The 21,955-nt window shown below is 37.9% G+C and overlaps 1 protein-coding gene across 2 annotated transcripts; it reads right to left on the bottom strand.

The window, feature by feature from the left end:
- Positions 1 to 432: 432 nt before the first annotated feature.
- On the bottom strand, positions 433 to 17,512 carry PLAAT1 (phospholipase A and acyltransferase 1). 2 transcript variants are annotated; one of them, XM_039850677.1, is made up of 4 exons: positions 17,303 to 17,512; positions 10,538 to 10,676; positions 6,657 to 6,925; positions 433 to 834 (listed from the first exon to the last, which is right to left on the bottom strand). In XM_039850677.1, the coding sequence occupies exons 2-4, from the start codon at positions 10,674 to 10,676 to the stop codon at positions 733 to 735; spliced, it is 510 nt and encodes a 169-aa protein (XP_039706611.1). In that variant the 5' UTR covers positions 17,303 to 17,512; the 3' UTR covers positions 433 to 732. The 2 variants fall into 2 exon arrangements, with proteins under 2 accessions (XP_039706611.1, XP_039706612.1); XM_039850678.1 differs by having other exon boundaries at positions 17,331 to 17,512.
- Between the last annotated feature and the right edge of the window lie 4,443 nt (positions 17,513 to 21,955).

Here is a 21,955-nt window from a genome sequence, read left to right as displayed (position 1 = left end):
AAACCTACCTTAATGATCTCTTTCTAAGGTTAAAATGGCCAAACCCTTGAAATACTTCAAAATCTAAAAGAAACAATGAGGGTAAAAGGAATAGCCCATTCTTGCTGTCACATACTCCTGACAAATGAGTCACTTCTGGGAAAATCACTGGATCTGAAACACCAGAGCAAAGCCAATCCCCTCCCCACCCGCACTCCACCCCCATCATCTACACAGGAGCAAAAAGATAGGTGTCCACCCTCAAATGACATGCTAATCAAAGTTCTTCAAACTGCCTAACCAAATGCTGAATTTCCCAGTTTCTCTCCTGACCAGAAAAGGAATATGAATTTAGATGTCAACTCTAACAATTTAGGGCTCTTATCATATTTTTCAAAATCATATATAAGCTGTCTTCTTTCTCCTGGCAAATACAAAATTGCTACCCTTGGGGAAAAAGAAAATAATATTTATTGTAGAAGATAAAATATAATGTGATTTTGTTAAGATCCTCTGCTGGTTCACTCAAAAGGCTACTGCTTCTTGTTCAAGCTTCCACAGCAAATCTATGCTAGTAGGGAGAAAAATTTCCTTGGCTCATAATGAGATAATATCAGTAAGCAATTTATTAAACAGCCTGCCATCCATTATTGGAATTTTGAACAGAAATGATGCCTTGAAAATAAGTATTCATCCCAGGTTTTTTTTCCCCCTTCTCACAAACTCCAGTTCCGATATCTCTTCAGTAAATTGTTAATAATATTTTGCTCTTTGTCTTTTTGGAAACAAGCCCAGGAATGAGAAGACACCAGCAACAGCTGTCACAAATCCAATAGTGCTTATTGCTCGGTTGGCCTGTAATGAAATGAGAAACAAAAAACAGATCTTATCTAAAGGCATCTCAGCATCGTAAACCCAAGCTTTAGCTCGTTTCTTAAACAAAAGACCCATCTTAATGTACAATGGATAAATTTAAAGCTCAATGCAAAGTTAAAATTTTGTATGAAGATGAATAAATGAATTTATAATTTTTATAATTATGACAGATATAAATACACACACGCAAATATATATATATATATATCTCCCTCGTATTTTTATAGCCCCTGACCATTCAGAAACTCATTAGGCCATAATTCTTACTAATCATCACAGTACACCTGGGAAGAGCGTTATTCCTGTTTTGCAAAATTTGATAAGTTAAAAGTGATTTATCTGAGGTTGTATTGCTGGGATATTTAGCTACAGGTTGAGTTTTGAACCATATGTTCTCCTCCTACACAACCCTACCCCCTAAACATACATTACTTTGGTCAGGTCTATACCGGGGTAAGTGTGTGTGTGTTTGTGTGTGTGTGTGTGTGTGTGTGTGTGTGTGTGTGTGTGTGCATCGTGCACCACGTGCACATTTTTTCTCTCTGACTCAAGAACCTCTGTTAGCAAAATAATTCAGGGATGGGATCTGAGCTAATTACTTATAAACTCTTATTTGGTAGATACGATTTGTATTCTAATAAACTTCAAGAAAAGTCAATACTAATGTTAACTATCATGTCAAAAATTAATTTCTTATGTCGACAAACTAAAATAAACCACTTTCAAGCTCAATCGTCCATAAAGGAGTTCAGACATTTATGGCTTTAAGAGTATTAATCATCACCATGATGAGGGATCTAATGAATATTCATGGATTTTTCATGTCACTCAACTAACATTGCCTTCTGTCTGCATGGGTTTGAGTGCAATTTTATGACCCGAAGGTCACATTCAGATACTTCAGTGGCAGGTATTCTGAAAACAACAGTTGTTCTCTGGGATTTAAGAATCAGGCTCTCAAAAAAGCAAAACATTTTTTCCCAAATGACTCTGGGGACCAGCCCAAATACTGGAAAGCCTGACCCAGCTCACATGCAAGCATGCCCTCTGTCTAACCCACAAGCCTCCTCCACTCCCTCATATTACTGGCACAAGGCTACCTCCCCGAATGAAACTTCCCTGTTGGGAACAGGCAGCAAGAGCCACAGTGACAGGAGTGTTCACTCTATTATACCATCCAGCGGTCTGCAGAGACAAAGCCTATGACTGCAACTCTCTGCTCTGCCATCTTCCCTGGTTGCCAGGGATAATGCGACGGGCGAACAACTAACAAATTCTATTTTAGTTTACAATTCTAATTTCAAGTATTTATTTGGTTGATTATTTATTTTATTTACAAGTTTTAATTAGTCTCTATCTAAGTTATTTCCCAGGAGAGAGTCAGAATTCACCGCAGCATAGAGCTGCCCACATAGTACATGGGGTGAAAAAAAGGGTCAGGGAGATACAATATACAGGACAAAATTCCAAAGATGAGTGGACTCGATAATCAGACGGGGATCAAGGATTAGACATCAAACCTAACCCTCACATAATTCCAGGCAGGTGCTGAGATCCCAAGAAGGTTTGATACAAGGAAGTGTAGCAAACAATGAAAAAATAGAAAGGTGCAATAGATATCTTTAACCAGACATGTCAAATGGCAGCAGGGCACATCCCTGGGAAAACTCAGGATCCTGTGGGTAGAAGGGCCCTAGCTAGATGCAGCTTTAACACACTGGCTATCTTTCAGCCACTAGAAACAGAAAATGTGAGAGAAATCCCATAAATCTAAGAGGCCTACGGAGGGGATGGACAACTGGATCCTAAAGCAAAATCCCCTGAGATCGAACAGGCCACATACAATAATAATAAAGCCACTTACGGCAGTACATGCAGTTTCCAAAATCCCAAATGCTTATTTCAAGTTGCATTCTAGACAGCAACACCCCGTGTAATTTGGGCGATCCTTTGGAGTTATGCGTAATGGGATCTAACCTGCAAGATTATAATATCCCAGGCTATTCTTGGTGAACCAGCATGAACAAGAACTTTTACTTTACGACTTACTTAGGATTATAAAATCACCAAATCCAACTCGGCACACTTCGGCCTTTCTAGGGCTTTCTGTCTGCAGCCCACAATAAAGGCCTCATTCTGAGAATCTGTACATGCCCAATGAAATGTTAGTTGAATCTGGAGTTCAGTGTCCAGACATAGTATAGTTGGGTCACAGATGACTGCAGGGTTGATCCAACTACACAGTCAGGGTGTATTGTGTGTCAGCTTGTCAAGGGTCCTGCCATCTTCCACAAAGGTAGACACATTTTAATAACTTGTTTAGACTATAACAGTGAAAATGTTGATTTTAGAAATTATTAAAAATACCGAAAAGATAAACCATAGATGAGAAAACATTTGCGAAAGACAAATCTGATAGATTGTTATCCAAAATATGCAAAGAACTCTTAAAACTCAACAGTAAGAAAACAAGCAAGCAACCTAATTAAAAAATGGGTAAACGATCTCAAATGACACATCACCAAATGTGATATGCAGATGGCAAATAAGCACATGAAAGATGCTCGACTTCAAATGTACATAGGCCATTGCAAATTGAAAGGAGAAACCACTACATATTTACTAGAATGTCTAAATTCCAAAATGCTGACAACACCAAATACTGATGAGAATGCTCCTGGAGCAACAGGAACTCTCACTAAAGATGAGAATGCAAAATTGTACAACCACTTTGGAGGGCAATTTGGTAGCTTCTTACAAACATAAACATATTCTTATCAGACAAACCAGCAATCATGCTCCTGAGTATTTACTCAGAGAAGTTAAAAACTTAGATCCATACGAAAACCTGCACAAATGTTTCCAGCAGCTTTATTCATAATTACCAAAACCTGAAGCAACCAAGAGGTCCTTCAGTAGGTGAGTGAACATCCAGACAATGGAATATTATTCAGTGATAAAAAGAAATGAGCTATCAAACCATGAAAAGACAGGGAGGAATTTTAAATGCATATTGCTTAGTATAATTTTAACTATATGACATTCTGGAAAGGAAAAACTATGGTGACAATAAAAAGATCTGTGGTTACCAGAAGTTTAAGTGGAGGGAGGGATGAATAGGCTTAAAGCAAAGAGGATTTTTAGGACAGGGAAACTATTCTGTAATGATACACTTGCCAAAACCTAAAGAATGTACAACAGAAAGAGTGACCCTAATGTAAACTAGCTTTAGGGGAAGAAAGTGTTTCCTTTACTCATCTTAGGTTTAGAGCTGAACCTCCATAATAAAAGAGATGAACAAGAGAAAAACCCATGGAAGTTTCTTAACATATACATCTCATATATATTTAGGGAAGAGTAACTCAAAGATGTGGTTTAGAATTCAGGCTTATACAGTGTTTTCAAAGAACAAAGAACAATGACAGGACAAAAGAAAGTGGTTTTAGGCTTCTAAGGGCATAAAACTGTGGGAAATTAAATATACAAGAACGGAAGGGCAGATAAAGGCTAGTTAGCAAAGTTATGCAGATTCCTCTGGTGCCTTCTCCAGGCTGATAAAGAAGGGTCTTGCCCTAACCGCAGGTTGTCTCCATGATTAGGTTTTGTATTTCCTGATAAAGAGGGGGAGAAGGGACACCTGTGAAAATTTATGTCTTGGTTTTAGGCAAATAGAGGGAGGGCAGGGAGCTTGTTGTGCATCTGCTTCTTCTCAATGCCTTCAGCTCAAAATAATCTTTACGCCAAAGTGATATATTTTGGGGTGACATATTCTGGTTTCTTTCACTATGTATTTTGGTTGATAATGATGTATCAATGTTGGTTCATCTTTTGTAACAAATATAGCACACTGATGTGGGATGTCGATGGTGGAGAAGGCTCTGTGTGTGTGGTGGGAAGGGAGTCTATAGGAAATGAATGCTTTTAGTTCAATTTTGCTGTGAACCTAAAACTGCTCTAAAAAATAAAGTCTATTAATTTTTGTAAAAATAAAGAAAAGAACAGAGAAGGAAAAGATGGGGTCACAATTCTTCCACCTTTCTCATCTTTTTAAAATGCATTTACAGGTTTTTTTTTTTTTAATTAAAGGAAATACACAGTCATTCTCCAAGAAAACCGTTCTAAGAGCAAGATCCCCAAACCTTTAAGGGAACCCAGAAAGTTAAGCTAAAACTACCTGTTACTGGTAGCAATACTATTAATTATTAATTGTAATAAAAAATTAATTCAAGTGCCATATTTACTCTTAGATCAGCAGCGATTTTATTGAAGAGTACCAACAAATATCTATAAAATTCCTAAAATAGTGCAATTAATAACAATATCTAAAGCACAGCATTTATTAAGATGGATAATACATAATACAGAATGTTAAGAGATTTCAAATATCCTCTATAATCTACAAAATAACCTCAGTTTATGAATTAGGAAACTGATAAACAATGTGCCTAAAGTTACTCAGCTAAGTGGTAAAGATGAAGTTCTAGCTCAAGTCAGCAGAATTCCAAAGCTTAAGTAGGTTCTTAAGGCTGTTACTGCACCGTCTTCATCAGAACCTGCTAGAGAACAGTTCTTAGTTGTTGAGGAATGATTAACTGTTTATGGCTCTTGATTCTGGGTATGAAAGATGAAAAGTAGACTGCAAGTGCAAACATAGTAAGAAGATGGCTCTAATTCCTTTTTATTTAGCCATAGTTTAAAAAATGCTTATTGAGTGCAATGGACAATTTTATCATTAACAACTTAGAAGAATAGACTTGATTTCTTGCTATACCACTAGTTTCTAAAGCAAAGGCAAAGATGAATTTGTGTGTATACACTCTGTGTTCTGGCTGAGAAGCAATTTATTGTTGTATGTGAATAGAACACTCATTATGTTAATGTAGTTCCCAATAAAAATGAATTTCCAATTAAATCATTTCTTAATGAAAACAAATGTATCCTTTCATTATATTTCATCTCCCATGTTCCCAAGCTTCCTTGAGAAGAATCGTAACCTCGTTCCTTAAAATAAATGTTTATATAACTGATCCATCATTTCAAGATACTGGAAGCCTTTATATATTAATTCTTTTGTACCATTTTAATAAATCTTTAGGTTAATATATCAGCAATAGAATTGAATTGGTAGGATGATAGGTAGGAAAAAGGCAATTGAATCAAGCATGCTTTTAGTTAGAAATCTGCCATACTGCAAATTAGTGTAGATAAATGACAAAATTGCAAAATCCTTTAAAACTGAGGTCAATTAATCCATTAAAAATCATCCAAAGCTCAATAAAAGAATCTACTTAAAAGTACAAAATTCATTTGAAACTACCATTGTGAGAAGATAGAAAACATTTACAAACCCATGAAGATATGTTATCAGTTGGCCTTTGCCAGCTAATGAAAAAGAATCTCAGGATTACCATCTGTTTTTGATAAGTGAACTACCACTCAAAAAAGTCAATGTTCTTTTCAACATATTCTTTTTAGTATATCTGATTGGAGACTGCTGTATGGTAGGGTAATAGGGAAAAAAATTGAAGGGCAGAGGGCAATAAGACTGACAGAAAGCTATGGTCTTGATTCTGCTTCAAGTCCCTTCTACCCCAAATTCATGATATTCATGTTCTAATCCCAGTTTGGTCATTAACTTGCTGCATGACCTTGGACAACTCAGTTCTCTTCTTTATTATTCAATATTCACATGTTTTCTCATTCTTATCATGTCATTTGAGGCTTGAGAACATGATCATAGTCAGTAGTTATTATTTCCTCAATGTAAGACACTTCTTACATGTCTCCTAAAGAAAACTCACCTGCTCTGAAACTCCTTCTCCATAGCGAAGCAAAGTCACAAAATGCTCGCAGTTGTTGACCAATATGTCATACTCCACCTCCTGTCCAATAACAAATTCTGACCGGTGTATGACTTCTTCCATGGGGAGAGGTGGGTATGTTTCATCATACTTATTGTTTATTCTGTATCTGTCATTTCCTGCAACATCCTTCAAGAGCTGCATCCTCACCAGGGCCTTTCTGCTGAATATAGACTTGGCGCTTGTAAATGATGCAGGGATATCATCCTCTGTAAGGAGAATTCTGGTTAGTGACCCAGCCCAGCGAACTCCTATGCCATCTAAAGACTTTCAAAGTGCTAAGATAACTAAACCTAGCTCCATTTCTAACTCATCATCAAACCAAAAAACAATCTTACCAGCCTTAAGCATTCACTGTAATTTATCAGTAACAGTTATTCAATACTGTATGAGTGAGAATGTAAGAAACTTTTGAAAAGCTGTATCTCCCTGTAGATCAAATTAGGTGAGAAAACTCTACCCCTTCTTGAGTAATAAGTTCTCTATCAATCGGTATAATTATTAGAGATCTTGGTATATGTTTTTAACATAGTACAGATAAGATCATTGCCCATGTTTTCTGTAAAGCAGTTTTTTCTTCAGCATGTGAACCCTTCCCAACTAACATTGTTGGGCTTTAGCAGTAGTTCGTTATGATTAATATTGTCTAAATTGTATTCTTTACCCTCACTTCCACTTTGTACACTTATTCTTTCAATGAGGCTTCAATTTGGGTCCAATTTGAAATCTGCATGATACTCCAGTCCTCTGAGGGATGAGCTGGGATCAGGCTGGGGCACTGATTTTGTTTCTCCAGGTTCTTTGACCAAGAAACTAAGTCCTGAACCTAACCTAATATACACTGTCTGCTAGATGTGGCTCCATGCTGTGGCTTATCCACCTGTTATAATGCCCTATGCCCCATGACTCGGTCCTAACTTCCTCTATGGGTAAGCATTTGCCTAAGGCTACCAGGGACCTTTCTACTCTGGTCTGTTACAGTCGGTGTCCGAGGGTGAACAGATGATTCCTCAGTGTTCAGTTCTAATGCCAGGCTCCAGTCCCTCTCCATCTGCCCAAGACTGCTATGCTTGCCATTGTTCTAATAAATTACAAGAAGAAGGGTCTCTAAATAACCAATGTTTAGACACATTCCCTTTTAGTAATGACTAAAAGCAAACTTTTTTTTCCATTCCTCTTTTTTTCTATCCTCCAAGTTCCTTTTCCTTGGAGCAGCATTTCCAGTTTTTTTTAAAGTTTTTACATATTTCAAGTTCTTAGCACACTTATAGCCTAGTTAGAATTATAAACTCTCTCTCTCTCTCTCTTTTTTTTTAACTAGTCCAATATAATCTATTTACAGATGAAGAAATTGAAGCTTGGAGAGGTTAATAGACTTACAAAGTATCACATGACTAATTAACAGAAACAGGAATTGAATTTCAGTCTATAGGATCAATGCTCAGTGCCTGAACCACATTAAATTAATATGGAGCTTAAGACATGAAAATAAAGAAACAGCACCAAGATCTCGTATTATTTTCCAGATGTGAAAAGTTCAGAGATAACAGAGAGAATTGCTAAGTGTTAATCACCAGACTGGCCAAAAACTGCCAACTCTGTACTATAAATGTCATCTTATTTGCTATTTCTATTTTCAGTATTCTGGAAAACAGACAAATATCTCAAAATATTGCAGAAACTACTTTATTAAAAATTCTCAGAAGTTCTCGAAATAATAAAACCTTGGCCTATAAACACTTCTGTTTAAAGGTATCTTGAGGAAAAAAAATACTCCAGGCTATTTGTTATTTGCACACATTTTTCTTAATAAATTTTTGCTCATTTCCAAACATTTAGAAAATACAGCAAAACATGTAAATATTAATTATGTGTTATTCTGCCACCCAGAAATAACTACTATTATTTTGATGGACTTTTATTATGTCTTTTATTAACAGGTATATAGATTGCATATATGTTTGTATATTTATGTGTCTATGTTATTTCTCTGCAAACTGGATATCATATTACATGTTGCATTTTAATTTGGAATTTTCAAATAAATATAATATAAGGATCATATCTCACATAATTAAATACATCCAAAAATGTGATTTTTAAAGGCTTTTATAGTGGCTATTGTTTTGCACCCCATCTGACTACCACCCTTATCTTTCTGGAAAAGACTGTTTAGGTTAATCAGTATCCCATTCTCCTGGGTACAGTGATGGTCTGGCGATGGGCATGGGATCCACACTGGACAAATTAGAGTCATTCTCCATGATTTTTCTAACCACAGCAAGCAGGGATTAGCTATAGCTCCTGCTGGGTCACAAAATTATCAGAAATGAGGGACTAAGGATGCTGGTGGCCATTAGTTCGGCTTCTTAGAGAAACATAGCCTAGGAGAATGACGACAGATAGAAAAAATGCAGGCGTGAGACAGAGTCAATAGTGTTAAAACCCCTTGATCTAGGCATCCCTGAGGCCAGCATCATCTCTAAACTTTCTGTAGTTTCTTTCAGTGAAGCAATAACTTGGCCTTTTTAAGCTAATTTTAGTTTGATTTATGTTACCTGCAGCTAAAGAATTCTGCCAAACACAGGTGCCTAATATTTTGTGGCTAAATCATTTATTCTCATATTAAACATTAAGCCATTGTCTATTTTTTTTATTTTAAATCAATTTTATTTAAAATATATATATATATTATTTTTCAAACCATTATAAATGAGATAAATATGAACAACCTTATACAAAAATATTAGTCTACATCTCTATAGATATGTTCTCAAGAATAGATTCATAGAAGTGCAATTACAGGGTCAGAGCATATGAACTCTTTTAAGTCTCTTAACTCATATTACTAAAATTTTTTCATAAATGATTCTATCAACTTATATTTCTATCAACAATATCCTTTATTCATTTCATTATACTCTTATCAACACTGATTGTTATCATTTTTTAGTCTTTGTTAAATGATAGGCATAAAATCTATCATTTTATTTTACTATTCTTAGATGACTAAAAAGTTGAAACTTTTAAAGATGGGCATTGGCTTTTGCTTTTCTCCTTCTACAAACTGATCACAACTCTCTACCCATTTGTTTTTTGGGATTTGGGTGTTTGCTGTTCCCTCAGCTTGAGAAACGCATACTCCAGATATTGTCTGCTTGGTTTCCTCATCTCTTTCGATTTGTTTTTCAAATGTTACTTTCTTATGAGATTTTCCTGACCATCCCCCAAACTTCCAGCACTTCCTATCCTGCTTTTATAATTTTTTTCTCCATATCACTTATCCCTATTCTAACATTGCTCTGTTTTCTTCACAGCCTGCTTCCTTCCCTCTCTCCCTCCCCTAGCCCTCCTTCTCTCTCCCTACTCCTCTTCCTCTTCCTTCTCCTCTTTCTCTTTCTCTCTGCTCTCTCTCTCATAAGCTTCACTGTGAAGGAAGAGGTTTATGTATCCTCAGCATCTAGAATATCAGTTGGTACATACTGTATAATCTATAAATAGATATTGAATAAATTGAAATAATATATTTGTGTGACATATAAAGACATTGACTCTTATCATATTTGTGGCAAATATTTTCCTCATCTAATTATTTACTTTTTAATTGTTTTTTAACCACAAATTTAAACTTTTAATGTGAATTGCCCTTGTGACTTCTTCAATGCCACTTTGGTCTTAAAATGTCCTTCCTTAAACGTAGATCAGCTATATTTATCTACTTTCTACATTTTATATCCACTTTGTTTAATTTTGTACTTTTGTTCATGATTCCTTCTGTAACAAGAAAACTAAAAAGCTGGAGTGCTGGAAACAAATCTTACCTAGAGGTGCTATGTTGATAACGTAACCATCACCCAAGTACAGGGCCCAGTGCTGATAGCCAGGGCGAAATACTTCAATTAAGTCCCCTGGCTGGGGGTTGCCAGGATATTTCAAACTAAAGCAATCATTAAACGCCATCTGTAATGACACACAAAGAAGATCCAGCTGATACAACTTGCCAAAAGGAAATAAGTTTTAGACTTTCACAGAAGCACAGGAAGAGAGAATTTATTGGGACTGCATTCCTTATTAAAGACTTAGACTCACACTTCATCCTCTTCTTTGAATGATTCCAACACTGAATTATTTGTGCACAAGTGAACAAGTGGAGAAAGAATTTGTCTGCTAGTGCTTAATTTTTTATAGCAATGTTTCTCATCCTGATCAACTCCAGAGTTTCTTTATTACAATAAGCATTTTATAATTCTGTTTTTAAATCCAGAAATTCACACATATTGTAATTTACCTAGACACAAAATTTCAAAGATATATTAATATGATGCCTTATTTGGAATAGAAAAAGGAAGGAAATTTATATCAACATCTATTTCACCATGTAAATATTCAGTCCATGACTATACGAAAACATATAATAAAGTATCTATATGCTCATACTTACAGAGCATGAAAAAGTCAGGATTCAGAAGCAGAAGAGAAGTCTTTTAGCCTTTTATATAGCAGCATAGTAAAATAAAAAAGCAGAGGTATAGCTGGACGCTAATATTCTGGCAAAAAAAAGTACTTTGTATTGCAAAACTTTGTGAGTTAATTTAAGCAGACTTAAGTTCCAGTCTCAGACGAGTGACCAGCCAGATATTCAGGCATCCCGAGGGATACAGGACATTTCTTCCTTGTGCTGAACCATGCTGTGCATGTCTAGGCACTCTGCCTCCACCTACTTAGCATCAGTAAATGCCCTTTGTCATTGTGACAACCACAAACAGCCCACAGATTTTCACCATGTACCTACTGCTCCGCATTCTCTCTTAGTCCTCACTTACTGATTCTAGAAATAGTGCAAAGTGGTCAGTGTAGAAGTGGAGCTATTTGGAAGGTCGGGGAATTCATCATATTGATGAGTATGTCTGAAAATTCTAAGTTTGGTGAGTTTTTCCTGTTAAATCAATGCTTTTCAGGGAAAAAACATAAAAATCTTTGACAGTTGATTTTTATGGAGGGTTACATTTTCTACATATGGCACAGAAGTAGAATGAGTCAGTAAGAGGAACTTATGTACAACGATCAATAATCAAAAAGAGATTCAATGCTACATCCATGTTGAATATCTAACTGTTCCTCAGCATTTCTCAAACTAATGTAGATAGGTAGAATCACTTACAAAATAAATCCAAGCACCAGAAAGGGAAACTTCCAAGTCATCTGAATTATAATTATAATAGCATAGGCTAATGACTTGGGGATACAAACTATCATTTTTCTGGCCCTCTAAAAGACTTTTTTACAACCATTAATATTGGGAGGGTGTTTTCCCCAGTATTTGTATGCCATCTGTTGAAAACTTGAATCATCATCACACTGGCACAGAAATGTGGCCAAATGTAAGCAGTCCATCTGTTGAAAAATAACTATTAAAACAACTTTATAGAAACCATTAAGTCTAACCACTCTCTCAAATATGTTTGGGTCTTATTAATATGGCAGTTCACAATTTGGCCACGTGGGTACTAAAAGGAAAAACAGATAATATACTATAATATAAACAAACACACTTTCTATGAATAGGAATCAGTGAACACACACAGCTGCATGCTAGCGTTCAAAGACCTAGTGAAGCTTACAATAATAACCACTATCTAAACAGAGAGCACTTTGTAATGTAACTGTTTATTTTCAAATGCAATATTCTCGATTAACCTTATTTAATTTTTTTTAAAAAACCTACAACTATTTGAGCCTATTATGTTATTAACCCATTTTACAGATAAAAAGTGACAGTAGAAAATACCAACTTTGGGGAAAATCCCACCGAAACCTTTACATTATAAACTACAGAGAGGAAAATAACTGGACCAGGTGTTAAAAATGTGACATCTTGTCTCTGGTCTTCTATTTGCTTGTCTTGTCAGTTTGGGAAAGTTATTCACATTGTCTGAGTCTCAATTTCTTCATTTTGAAGGCAGGTATTAGAGAACATAAGGCAGGCTGAATTGTTTATTTCAAAAAACTATTGCAAATAACCTTTCATGAACTGGCTAAAAGCTGTTGCAAGTGCTTTGTGAACTGTCAAGAGCTAGGCAGGTAGATAGTGAGAGAGGTGGCTGTTTGTAAAGATAGAGACATTAGTTGATGGTTTATGTGTGATTTTAGTTCCTTATCCTTTCTTTCAGCCATGGTAATTCTGTGGAATGGATGATTCCACTGCAAAATTTTAATATTTTAACACATTTTAAATTCTGACATATAGCTTGTAAAGCGATTTACGAAATGTAAGCTAATGTTTTCATGAAGCCCATCATATTTATAAAGAGGGATGACAGGATAACAAGAAAAACATTTCATATGTGCAAGCTCTCAAGAAACTAAGGGAGGATACTGGAAGCAAATATGTAAGGGGAAAGTGATTTCTGACACCAAACACTTGGAATCACGGCAATTTACTGGAGAAAGGTACTTCAGATATTATCTAACTCGCTGCTCTCCGAAATTGCTTTTAACAGTGGGGCCCTGTATCAAACCAAATACCAGATGGACCCACAATAATATAAAACATGAAAAGCAGCCCTTCCCTGGACAAAGCCAGGGAGAGGCATGAGAGCCCTATCTGTCCCTCAATGCTGCTGCTACTAAGTAAGGCTCCTGGGGCTCCAGACCTTCCAGGAATGGAGCATGAATGACACCCGTACAGTTCCAGTGCATCCACCTTATTTTTAAGACAGGAAACAGACCCAGGCAGGTAATTTGACTTGGTCAAGATCATGTGCTATTTTACAAAAAAGATTCTCAATAAATGGCACTGGAGCAATTGGACTTTCATTGAGGAAAAGAGAAAAAGAAAAAAACTTTGACCTAGTCTCGTAACTTACAGAAAAAATAATTCAGAATGGATCATGAACTTAACTGTAAAACATAAAACTATAGAACACTGGGGAAAAATCATGGAGGAGAAAACCCTCAGGTCCTACAGTAAACAAAGAGTTTTTAGACTTGTTACCAAAAGTACTATCCATAAAAGGAAAAACTGGCAATTGGATGTCCTCAAAATTAAAAACATTTGCACTGTAAAATATCTGTTAAAAAGACAAAAAGACAAGCTATGGAGTGGGAGAAAATATTTGCAAACCATATATTCAAGAAAGCACTAGTATGGAGAACGTATAAAGAACTCTCGAAACTCAGCAACAAAAAAGCAAAGAATACAATTAGAACTTGAGCAAAAGACACAAAGACATATTTTAACAAAGAAGAGATATAGATGTCAAGTAAGGCATGTTGAACAACACTAGCCATTATAGAAATGCAGATTAAAACCAAAATGAGATAGCACAACACATCTACCACAATAGTTAAAATAAAAAAATAGTGACCACAGAAAATGTTGGCAAGGATGCAAAATGACTGGATCGCTCATTATTAGTGAAAATATAAAACAATATAGCCACACTAGAAGAAGTCTGACAACTTCTTTAGAAACTGAACTTCTAACTTCCATATGATACAGCAATTGCACCTTAGCCACTTATCCCAGAGACTGAAGACAATGAAGATTTACATTAACACAAAAACCTATACACAAATGTTTATGGCAGCTTATTCATAATAACCAAAAACTGGAAACAATCTAGATGATCTTCAATAGGTGAAGAGTTAAACAAATGGGGTACAGCCATACTATGGAACACTACTACCAAGGAATAAAAAGGAAGAAGGAATTGATACCTGAAAGAATAATGACCTGGTTGAATCTCCAGAGAGTTATGCCGAGTGGAAAAAAAAAAAAATGACAAAAGGTTATATAACGTATGATTCTATTTACATCAACATTTTCAAAATGATAAAATTATAGAAATAGAGAATGAATGGTGATTGCCAGGGGTTCAGTTAGGATGGGATAGAAGGAAGTGGGTGTGGCTATAAAAAGGTAACATCTCTGTGGTGTCAACGTCAGTCTCCTGGTTGTGATATTGTACTGTAGTTTCGCAAGAGGTTACCATTGGGGGAAACTAGGTAAAGATACAAGGGATCGCTCTATACTATTTCCTAAAAACCACGTGTGAAAATATGATTATTTCAAAACAAAATCATTAATTTAAAAAAAAAGATCATTTTTTTAAAAACAAAGCATAGAAGAGGACCAATATGTGGAAATTACATTGAGGCAGTTTTGAGCTATATATAAGAAAATTTTTTCTTTTACTGAAGGTGACTCAACAATGGAATGGAGCACCTTGTACAGATAGCAGTTTCTGTCACTGGGAATATTTAAACACAGTCAGGGTTGAGAAAAATATGATTTCCAGGGTAAGGAGGTCCCTTTCAACTCTAATGTTCTCTCATTCTATTTCCCAAGAACTGTGCTAGGTGTAACCCTCAAATCAACACCACAAAATAGATATTATTACTTCCTCCATTTTAAAGATGAGGAACCTGATGTTCATAGTAGTTTAGGAACTGCTCAAAATCATGCAGCAGAAAAGAGCAGAACCCAAACCTGGATTCAGATTAGCCTACCTCCATGGTCGGCTCCTAATCCTAACTGCTTCTATCCATGTACTCTATACTGCCTCCCTTGCTAACGATTCCCGTAGCCCTTCTTGCACACTGTTAGACTGATTAACAACTGTGAGCTGATTATTATGATCACAATTTTATGGATGAGTTAAGTATCAGACCCAAAGTCACACAGGTCGTAAGTGAAAGAATTAGAATTCAATTCCAGCTGTGTCTTCTTATTCCAAACTGCATGCTCTTTCTTTATACCACTGATTAACATCGTTAAACAGAGGAATTTCTACTAAACAATATTTTGTCTTCTCCCTCTTCCCAAATATCCATTAGATAGAGAAGCTGCAAAACACACAGAATATATATTTCATATAACAACAAAGGAAGTTTTTAAATATTCATATGTGGAACCAGTGAGTAATGGGAAGTAGAGCCTTGGGGAACCTCTGCTCTTCTTCTGCAGGGGAGGTGTCAAGGTGGGGCTAGATGCATCGAGAAGATGCCGGGACTCAGACCTTAGCCTACCTGTTTGTGCAATTTGATTTACATTTATCACATCTACCCTCTTCATTAAGGCACAGGTATGTAGTGCTGCATAAATATGATAACACGAAACCAATTAATGATACATTTATAAAGTCCTCTACTGCGATCTGTGTGTGTCATCTTTTAGGTAAAAATATTTCATTTTAACAGTTCATCTGTACATAATTGTTTGCCTAGTTTATAATAAAGAGCGGCATAAAGATAAGTCTAAAATCTTTGTACAAGAAATTTCCTGTTTCAACTGCCAAAACAGGCTGTCCTGTTTATAGCTCCAGGTTGATCCCTGGGGATGCACCAAAAGAAATAACTGCCCCCTGCACAGACAGAAACAGGCTGATTAACTGTTGCTCACGTCCATGAGGCCAGCTGTGTTACAGGAATACTAAGAGCACTTTTCACAAACTACTCCCAAGAACGCTTCTGGAAGTTTGAAACAGGATCACAGGTTATCTCTACAGTCCAACAGTCTCCCAGTTCAGTTTGGGCCCTTTCCCACTCCATCTCCGTATTTTATCCACAGTCCTGCTACGCTGAGATGGCTCCACGAAACCTTGTGCTCTCACACTGGCAAATTCAGACCCTCAGAGCTATAAGGATCCGTGGTCCAACGTCCTTATGCTCCAGCTGAGGGTTCCACCTCCTAGCCAGATGAACCATCCACAGCCACTGCACTGTCATACTCTGTTTGGAATTCCTCCAGAGCTCCCCACTACCAATTCTCCATTTTATTCCCTCTATAATGGTGGCCTCCTCACTCCTACATTCTAGCAAACCAAACTATTCCTTATTTCTCACACTCATCTGGAGTTTAGTTGCTAACACTGAACGTTCTTACCTGGAATGTACTGTCCATGTCTAAATGCCCCACTTCCTCCCCCAGGTCTTCCTACAGACAGCCAGAAATGACATCTCCTTGTGAGTCTCCAGGGTGCCTTGTATCTGAGGCCCACTGAGTTTCCCACACCTGTGTCAGGTACTGGTGTCTGGGGAGTTTTCTCTTTTGCTCCACATGTAGGACTGGTTCTTGTTTATCTCTAGATCTCCGGTTTCCTGCGAAGTGCCTGGCACAAATAACTGCTGAGCAAATGTTTCATGAATGAAGAGCAACCCAAGCCCAAGGACAGAGTGGCTGAGTTTTTCCAGCACTAAATCATATTCATAGTCCTGAATACCAACCTAATATCACCACCTTTATTTTCCAAATCTAATATTTTATAATAATAATTACTTGTATTATTTTTCATCTCAATGAGGATTGCAAGTTTATAAAGCTGTGGTAAGCCAGACTTGGTTTCTAGTCCCAGTTCTGCCATTTAATAGCTGCGAAACTTGGGTGAGTGAGTCTCTTTCCCTGAGGACTCCGCTCTCTCATTTGTTATAAATAAACAAACAAACAAACAAATAAAATTTAAAAAGAGGGGTATGGGTTACATTATGTAGATGCTCTCTACTAGTCATCCGAGCTTTTTCCGTGACACTGGTTCAAAGAAGGTTCTTTAGGGGCCTGGAAGTCCTCCCTCCCTCTCCCAGCACACCTCTTAAGCCCGGGAAGTCTTCCCCCACCGGTGGCAGCTGCGGGGGTCCTGGGGTCGCCCTGGCCTCGCAGCTGCTGGCCTCCCGCTAGTGGCCGCGGGCCGACTCCATCTGTTCCGGGAGGAGGTCAAGGCGACAGCGGCGGATTACCAACCCACGGCGGCCACCACTGCCAACGCCAGCCCTGCCGCGCGGAAACGCCCCGGCGCCAGCGACACTGCAGCGCACGCGCTACCGCCGGGGGTGGGGTGGGAGTGGGGGTGGGTGCGGGCTTTCGCGCGTCTGCGCATCGCGCGTCTGCGCACCGCTGGCGTACCCCCTCGCACGCGCGGCACCCTCCTCACCCGGAGGAGCACCAATGCTAACCCCTGCCGTCTGCACGCAGACACCACAAACCTAGCGATTAAAACGCAGCCCTGGCGTGGTACCTAACCAGTGACGCCCCTCCCAGCTGCTGGGACACTCCGGCAGAAAACTTTTATGGCTGTATTAGGCGCTACAGTTATGAAGAGAACTCGTCCTGTTGAGTCCAGAAAATGTTCGTGTACACACACGAATACACACTGCACCCAATAGAAGTACGCGCCCCCTTCTAGCTCTACACACACTCCTTCATGCCAGCGGAAACAATCCTGGTCCCCGAGCCCCAGGATAGCATCTTTGACTGAGCAAAGGTGGGAGCAAGGCGTGGCCTTAAAAAACCTCTCTGCTTCTCATCATACAAACCCCTACATGATATGTGCTTGTGAGCCTGGTCCAGCGCCCAGAGGTTATGAGGACACACACCTACTGGACCTCACTCCCTGGACCCCTGCCTCCCACCACCCTCCAACCTAAGATCTACTTCAGAGTGGGAAGAGAGGAGAAAGAAGAAAGCCAAAAGGAGAAAGCTTAAGGAAGGGTATGCCGGCGCCTAGACCTCCGGACACCAGTTTTCCCTAGTGGGAAATTCACCTGGCTTCAGATGGGGCCTTCATTAAAGACAAGACTCTCAGGCAGCCCATTCCCTTCCTCGCCTCCCCTGCCTTGCCTTTCCTGCCCGGCCCTGCTGTGTCCCTAACAGAGGGCTGGTTCTGGATAAACAAGCAGAGCAAGTCCCTTCTTCAGCGTGACCTGGGTGCATGTGACAGAGCAGGGCCTAACAGGCTCTCTTTCAGGCCAGGTGGGCCAGCAGGGGCCTCCAGGAATACAGCCATGTGAGTTTAAAAATAAAGCTGAGCATGAAGAGGATCCTTTTTCTCATTGCTTAAAAAGGGAGGCCAGGAACACTAACCAGCTAAGTAAGGAAGCCTGCCAGACTGCTTGCTAAGTGAACTTTTTGGAGCACTGCACAGGACTTTCCTTCAAACAAGTCATAACCTAGATTTTTACTCTGATGTAAATGGAATCCCAGCTAAAAAGAAAGATTTTTTTTCCTACCGATTCAAAGGCCGAAATAGCTTGCTAATTTTATGTGTTTTGTCACCATGGGATAAGAACTGCCTAAAAATGCAGCAACATTTAGAAAAGAATCAGGTTCTGATGTGAAAGTTAAGGGTGAACCTGGCTTTGACATCTTCCAAAGACATTGAAAGCATGCGGGATCCACATATAATTATTGGTAAAGCGGAAACTAGAACACTTGAGAGGTTGTAGCTTTTTAAAATGAGTTTACTTTTTTTCACATGTTTCCTATTTATTTTTAGAGTTACAAACAATCAAACAGCTTTCACTACCCTTTAAATGTCTCAAAGAGAGAGCCATAAATATACATTTGCTTTATGTTCCCCAACTATTTCAATTTAGTCATCACTGAAGGAAGTGGTTCATGATTATATACAGAAGAGTTATTGTGAGCACTTATAAAGCCATCCTGCTTATGAGCTAAATTTGTTATGTTTGCCAGGTTAATCTGTTTTCTCTCATCAGACACTTAATCATCCAGTCTCCTCCCTACATTATGAATTCATGAATGTCAGCTGAGGAGGGTTGCTCAGTCAGGGCAAAATGATAAATTATATTTTCATTTTGGGGTATTTGTGATTAAATGCATCATAATAGAATTAAAATGAAATAAATCTTGTGTTTTTACTTCTAGATCCCTGTCAGGTGCAGATAAAATGTATTTGGTTAAGAAAATTCAATTCAGTGTCTGAATGGAATTTGCAGGAGAAAACAGAGGAAGCTTTGTAGTTCGGGAGAGCTCCGAGTTCTCGCAGGTACTCCATGGATGAACAGCACAGAATTAAAATTTCCATTCAGAAAGAATGGGGAATTTGTCTTGGGCTGTAATAATCAGTTTGTCTGAATCTAGAGCTGCAATCTTGGGATCTCAAGGGTGGTGGTACATGGTATATGATGGGAGGAAATGTTAGATTACAACCAAATAACCAGTTCCCATTATTTTGGCTATTATATGAAGAGAAGCATCACGTATATGCCACTCTCTTTTGCTGCCTAGTTGGGTTGAAAGGGTCGAAACATATTGAAATAATCATAATAGAGATGATTTAGTCATGTTGTTAAATGAATAAGGTCCACATTCCAGCAAAAGCCCTGTGAGGTCACAAGTCATTATTTGCTTTTTTAACACTTAGAAACTAAAACCAATAGTATTGGCATTGTATAATATTACACTAACCTCAAAAAAAAAAAAAAAAACCTTGTTTTTTGGTGCAAGTTTTACAATTACAAATTACTTTCATATCCTTTAATCACATTTGATCCTCACAACAAACCAGTGACTACTCAGTTCCTGGCAGTTGCTGTGAGGCCTGACCATGTTGCTCCCCACTTAAGGTCTGCAGAGAAGGACCCAGATCAGACCTCTTGGTCAGAAGCTCTTTCTCTACTCAGACTTCCTCTTTTATTGAACAGCAAAAGCTAAGTCCTTCTTTTAGTTGAAAACATACACACATATACACACACACAAGACCAGCACAAATACAAGGTGAATGAGACCCAGCGTAAAAAAATAAAATGGTATGATAAAGATCTTATGGCCTCAACTGAGATATTTGTTGAGATAATACAGAGCTTGTTGACTACATGAGCATACTAAATGAGAGTTGACATGGTCATTCACAATGTTCCAACGCTACCCCTTAAATCCATGCCGTTAAAGTAAAACCTTTTTTCGTGACTGGAATATCCAGGCAACATGTCTGTTCAAGATTAGATTTTTGTACAAATTGCTCCAGCCTCTCACTCAATCTGCTTTGTACATTCTTGGTCAATATGCTTGGAATTAGAAATCTATTTCCCTACAGAGTCCTCGTGCAGTGTACATTCAAGCTTTGTCATATCTCTGTGACTGCTGCTTCCCAGTGGTTACGTGCATTTAAAATTACTAAGCTTTGTAAGTTAGGCTGAGCCGTCTCTGGGGAAGTCAAGGGGACAGGTAGAGAAAAGAATGATTTAAAGAAGCCCAGGTCAGAGGCACAGAAACCTATCAGCATGTGGCAAGAAAGGAAGGATATGGGTATGCCTTCTATAGAAGAAGTTGCTTGCATTCTGCCCAGGAAAAAGGCGAAGGAAAAACCATAGAGGGTGGATCAGACGTCTTGGGTTCTAATCCTAGTTCTGCCACTTGCTAGCTGTCTGACATGGGACATGTGCCATGTATAAAATGGGGACGGTAATAAAATTGCCTGCCATTTTTACAGATTTGTAAAAAGGTCTTTTAAATACACAAAAAAAATCTTATTATGTATTAAAAAAAAGGGTAAATTCAAATCATGATTGATCGGTAGATATAACTCAACGGTATCTTTGAAAATGACACATTTCATCACATTCATGAAGAGAAATGACTAAATATGTACATAATATTCCCACTTTTCCTATTTGCCTCTTTCCATTTTAAATTCCAAACAAGTTGTTGTATTTATTAATTGTAACATTTACACAGCATAAATATCTGTCACTGAAAAGTGATACTGACTAGTAGTTAAAACTTTATTGTCTTTTATTAGTCTGAAAAAGAAAAGCGCATCACTAAACAGAGGCCGCAGATATGAGTGATTTCAGGGACTTTGCCTTAGGGGAAAAATCATACAATGCGGGACTTTGCCTTAAGGGAAAATCTATAATGCATTTGGGAAAAGGTAATTTTGACTCAGCCCTCTATAAAATGCTAAATTTCTGCACAAAATCTTAAAGCACAAGTGTTTACGGGACTCTTGGTGACAAGAAAAGCGATAGTAAATGTGCCTTAACACTAAAATTCCCGTATCCATGGAAACCCATGAAATTCTGTAAGTGCACACGCATGTGGCCTACAGTATTTATTGAAGGGCTGAGGCAGCCGTTGGGGATTACTGTGCTCTGAAAGCTGACAGATTGCAGGAGATGCTCATCACAGGCATGGATGTCCTTCTCTGCTAACTGTAATTACAGAGAAATATCTGAAATCAGAAATCTCAGATATTATGGTGAAAAGAATACGTTTATATGTTTACATGTACTTATACAGTGAGTTAAATCAGATTTTTATTCAGAAAAGTCTTGAGAAACCATCAGTGTTTCCCTGTCCTCCACATTTATAGCTATATTCAAAAACTCTCTATATTTTCTGTTTGTGCAAATCCAGATATTTCTTAAATGTTAGGAGAGAATGCCACAAATTTTTATTAAACTGTTTATTCCTGGTCAGTGTTTCCTAATGTATAATAGCT

This window comes from Pteropus medius, unplaced genomic scaffold, assembly GCF_902729225.1.
Source record: "Pteropus medius unplaced genomic scaffold, Ma_sr-lr_union100, whole genome shotgun sequence".
Lineage (NCBI taxonomy): Eukaryota > Metazoa > Chordata > Mammalia > Chiroptera > Pteropodidae > Pteropus > Pteropus medius.
This window is presented reverse-complemented; position numbering and strand designations above follow the sequence as displayed.